The 5,233-nt window shown below is 43.0% G+C and overlaps 1 protein-coding gene across 1 annotated transcript; it reads right to left on the reverse strand.

Moving 5' to 3' along the window:
* Positions 1–244: 244 nt before the first annotated feature.
* LOC139052858 (uncharacterized) lies at positions 245–4,971 on the reverse strand. Its single transcript, XM_070530006.1, has 4 exons — positions 4,810–4,971; positions 4,612–4,747; positions 3,486–3,559; positions 245–2,404 (listed from the first exon to the last, which is right to left on the reverse strand). Exons 1-4 carry the CDS (start codon positions 4,969–4,971, stop codon positions 2,135–2,137), a joined length of 642 nt encoding a protein of 213 aa, XP_070386107.1. The 3' UTR covers positions 245–2,134.
* Positions 4,972–5,233: the final 262 nt, after the last annotated feature.

The raw sequence follows: 5,233 nt of genomic DNA on the forward strand, positions 1-5,233 counted from the left end.
CTGGTTGACCCAGATAATTTGGACAAAGATTTAAAAAAAACGAGCTCTAGAGAAATCATACAAACTGCATATTAGCAGTAGTCGTGTGTACTTACCAGTATTTTTTCATCACTAAATGTTAACCGATTGTTTTTATTTTTTCCACTTTTTAAGTACTGCTTGAATCGCAACATGTCAATTGTGTTGTATAGTGCCTCGAATAATGTGATTCAAGCATTCGTTCTGTGCCAAAATTCGCCTGGTTGTTAAAAAAAACAAAAGCTTGCAAAATAAAAAGAACACAGGGTGAAGTGCTTGCGCAACTGTTTTGTGTTGCACTCGCACTTGCAATGGGTGAACAAGCACGGTCGCAGTCAGATTCAAAATTTGCACTTTCTTTCATTCGTATGAGTTCACGCGACATAGAAACTTAGCACATCCTTTTTATCAAACGGGCAAATTACTCTAGCAGTCATCGCCTTTCATCGTTCTCACACACTTCACCCTTTCCATTACTTGAAACAGCATAAAAAGCTATTTCCTTCTCTTTCAAAGTCTTAACCTCTTTATTGCTTCGTCAGGCCTTGGCTAGTACATGCATTTTCACCGTTATGTGACGAGAACCAGAGGCCCAGATGCTGACAACCGGAGCATTGCCGTTACTCCCCTGTGACCAGTCAGGCTGCAACCATGCTTGTTCACCCATTGCATGCGTGAGCGCAGTACACTACCAGTCATGCAAGTGTCTCATCGCATGGTTTATTTCGTATTTCGTGGGCCTCTGTATCTTCTTGGCAAAAATGTCCAGGCAAATTTAGCACAGACAAAATGCTTCAATCCGAGGTTATTTGTGGTGCTCTACAACTATATAATTGGTATGCTGAGATTTAAACAATAATTAAAAAGCAGAACAAATAAAAACCAAATAAAAACAATTAATATTTAGCAATGGAACAAATACTGGTAAGTACACAGAACCACTGCTTACATGTAGTTGGTACGATTTCTCTAGACCTCGCGTTTTTTTTAAACCTTGGTCAAAGCTAACTGGGACACCCAATATACTGTGCAATGCCATTCGAGCTAACCATTTTTTCTAAGCAGGCAAACAGTACTTAGACTTTAAATTTTGTACCACAACAGCAGTCTTACAAATATCCATGCAACTTATTTGCCACTTTTCGACAAACTGTACAACGCACTTAAATAAAAAATTGGCAGTGGCTTAGCTCGGCTATGCCAGGTTATACGTAGCGAAAGCTAAGGCATAGCATAGTTAGCCTTGGTTAATCTTGATTGCAAGTCCAGGTTAGTTTGGTTGTCTAGCTATGTTGCGGCGTTTAGCAGTCGTTCGGCGCGCTGTTCGTCTGTTTCCTAGGCAATTTGTTTCCTCTTAATCTCGTTCCGATGTCGATTCCAGGCCTCCTCCTGCTTATCAGAATTGTTGCTGTCTATACTGCTGCCTCAACTGTGGTTGCGGTGCACGTGAGCTCTCCTTTTCAATCCTCTGACATGTTATCAGGCATGCGACGCAACTGGCAAAGTCAGCGGAGGCAAGCGCGACGAGGCACGCGGACGTCATACCAAACGGCGGCAGCAGAAAGGCGCGACGCTGCGCAACACCTGTGGCTCCGTGCTACTAGTGGTGCATGCACAGTAGTGACTAGTAGTGACTAGTGACAGCAGTGACTAATATAAAGCTTTTCTACAGCCAGTTTCGTTGTTTCTCGTGATATCACAATATGTGGTCACGTCAAAGCAGGACATAGTGACATTTTGACGCGCTCTGGTTTAGGTCACCCTGTATCCTGCTGCGCATCATGAGGGTCTATGCAGCAGCACAGTGGACGACTGAGCAAGCCAGAGCAAGTTTCAAAACATTGAAATGTTCTGCTCTGACATGACGACATACTGCAACATCATGGCACAGAATAAACCTGTGAAGCAAAGTCAAAACTGCCTGCAGAAATTTATTACAAATTATTCGCGTTATTTCTGAGGCTTTTCACAATTTCTTCTAGGGTTGGAGCACTAGGACTCTATTTAAAGCAAGAAATTAAGTCTAGAGGCACACTGTCCACAACTAATGCATTACTTTTAAGTTGCCCCATAGTGCAGGATGGTGCAAACTATTTTTTCAGAGAGCAATTTTTCATCACTGTTTGTGCGCTTTGAAAAAATTAATTAACTCGAGGGCTTTCACCCGTGGCTTTGTGTGGCTGAGGCCCATAAACCCATGCTCTAAAAATGTGAGCAGCTTGCACGCTTTTTTAGGGTATTCAATGTGGAATACCCAAAATGATGCAAACAGGCATGCCACGCCTTCTAAGAGGTTGGACACTGCGAAAAGCCGCTGGCCATCCACAAAGAGGTCCAAAGCTTGATCTGATGACCTCACCAAGCATGGGGTCAGCTCTGTTGCTTCCTGCATGAAAGTAACAGACAACTATAAGTCATATCACAAGGTATGCACACCAGAGCTGTAAGTTGAAGCATGCTCAGGGTATTGAATTAGTGCTCGGATATGAGCTGTTAAATCCAAGTTACTGCGATTTACAGCACACACTGGGACTGCCTTTGTCCTAGTGTGCACGCTGTATGTCACAGTAACATGAAACACCAATTAGCCTGGTCTATAGCCTTGTCGCAGTTAAACCCAAATGAAAAATGCAAACTGGTCTCAACCCATTCCGACATAATAATATGGTACGCATAATGCCAGTTCACACAGGAAGCATAAGTTTCCATTGGAACACATCGTTCCAGTCTATGAGCATGTGCAGATCCTTACATCGCCAAAATTAAAAATAGAAGGAACAAAATGGTGGACATTTAAGCCTGCTTCACATGCAAGCAAATGCACGGTCACTAAGTGGCACCGTGAGGCACAGACACAGCTAGGTTCACAAGCACTTCTTTGCGCGACGGCTGCTGCTAGTGATATTTCACATGCCACAAGTGCCTGTGATCATTGGGGTTCCATGAGCCCCAGAAGGCTTTGTGAACAGCATGCACGAAAAATTTCTGAAGCATATAGCATCGCATGTTAGCCAACCTTCCACACCTTTGCCCAAGGCCGGGGTTGGTTTTATAGCCATTCCATGTGCTTTATTTCCTTAAATGTTGCACCCTTTCCCCTTGCATATTCACTTTTTGCCTCAATCACATGAACCGCTTTCCATTTTTATTTTAGGGCTTCATATTTTCCATTGCTTAAAAACAAAAACTTGAAAAACCAGTGCTTCTCAGGTCCCTTTTTTGTTCATTCGTCCACACACTGCTCAAAATGGACCCTTTTGCAGTGTACTGTAGATGCCTACTGCAAGGTCAGAATATTGCAGGTGTGAGGAGTCATGTCCCCAACAAATGCACAATCTATTAAAGATACGGAGGCGGAGGAGGTTAGATTTCTGACCATATGGGGTTGTCCCATGTTTATCAAAATGAAAGAACGTCAGAGTCAGGTTGCTAGACTGGCACATAAATGTCAATACCATAGCACTCACCGTTGTGAGGATGGTGTCGAGCTGCTCCCTACAGCGGGCTGCCACGAATTCCAATACAGCCAGCACAGGCTCCTCTGCAAGGTGCAATGGTATATTGTTAGATTTCTTAAAATAGCAAATCTATCACTCCCAGCAGCTTTTAACCTTTAAGCTAAGTACACTGTAATATAATAGAGCAAAGCACTAGTACTTGTTTTGTACCCATTGCTGAGCAACTGAATTGGGTGAAGTGACTAGACTGGACAAAAATTCATATTTATATCTTAATCTCTGGACCAGCTCCCAAGGCAAAGGGAGACTGAATTTTTAAAAAAATTATGTAGTATCTACAGTGTAGGTTAGCTGCAAGTTGGCTGCAAAAAACAGTGGCTTGCGTACTAATGAGAGGAATGAATGTGTGCAAAGTACCTGCAAACCGCTGCTACACTAGGACTGTTTGAGTTGCTTGCTCTTCTTGATGCCCAGCTTTCCTCCACAACCAGAAAATGCACTCATTCACCAGTGTTAGATTGCTTACATCAAAAGAGGACTTTAACCTATAAATGCTGGTAAGAGTGAGTACTGACATTTCCTGGAATAGTATGTTTCTTGCACATATTTACTTATGCAAATTCACCCCAACTCATTCACTTATACCCACTCTATAGGCCATACGTCAAGAATAAGTGAATGTGCACACTTTTGAAATCAATGCGATGAAACATGGCTGACAGACCACCCCGACAACAAGGGACTGTTCTAAAGCTGCAAAATGACCAAACAGAACTGTAATTGAAAAGTCTATTTATAAACTGGGGTTATTTAATCCCTAATATTTCGTATATCTGTGCACTTCATTTTGCCCCATATTCAACATAGCCACCAGAGGTACTTAAAGGTGCAATGTCATGCTTAAAAACAATGCTTCAAGTGCTATACTACCAAGGGATGTTATGTGAATAAACAAATCAAAACATTGCTGGTATGGCGGCTAAGCAAGGCTGCTTTATGCATTAGAAAACACATTGGAGGGCACAAATTCACAATCGGCATCACCTGCACCTGCAGGAATGACTGTTACCCAAAATAGCTACAGGTCTCTTGCCAACACTCCAAAAGCAGAGAAGGTAACAATTCATTGAATTACCAGATGCCACTTCAGAGAAGGCTGCTGCTTCCTCCGAAGTTCCCTTATCGAGAATCACTTTTCCCATTTTCGTGCAGCCATCTTGAACGCAGTCAACGGCTGCCCGCTTGAAAAGAGTTTCAAACTCTACCAGCAGCTGAAAAATGAAGAGCGCAGGGATTACTACATACTGCATGCAAAAGGAAGATGCAAACATACCGAGACTTCCGTCGACAAAAATGGATAAAGTGTAAGAGCCTCAGCCAGTGCCATGCTCTTCAGGCGCTCGTGCCGCTCTTGTGCTGTGGCCAGCAGCCTCGGCCGCAACATATCCTCATCCCTGCAATTGGGATTATTATGCAGCCACTCATTGTGCCGCATGATTGAGTCAAGAGACTCTCCACGCACAACGAGGTGGCTGCAATCCTGTAATACATACAAGAATGTTAGTAACACAGCTTTTACATGATTTGGACGGTTTTGCGTGAAGCCATGGAGTCAGTAAGAAACAATATGATAAATGGCAGAACAGTCTAAACATTCTCAGTAGACACAATGATATGTAACTGGAGCTTTGTGCTCCTTCAAACACAAAGGGAGAGGACAACACTCGCATCACCAAGTCATGTACAAACAAGGCAAG

Source organism: Dermacentor albipictus, unplaced genomic scaffold, assembly GCF_038994185.2.
Source record: "Dermacentor albipictus isolate Rhodes 1998 colony unplaced genomic scaffold, USDA_Dalb.pri_finalv2 scaffold_40, whole genome shotgun sequence".
Classification (NCBI taxonomy): Eukaryota; Metazoa; Arthropoda; class Arachnida; order Ixodida; family Ixodidae; genus Dermacentor; species Dermacentor albipictus.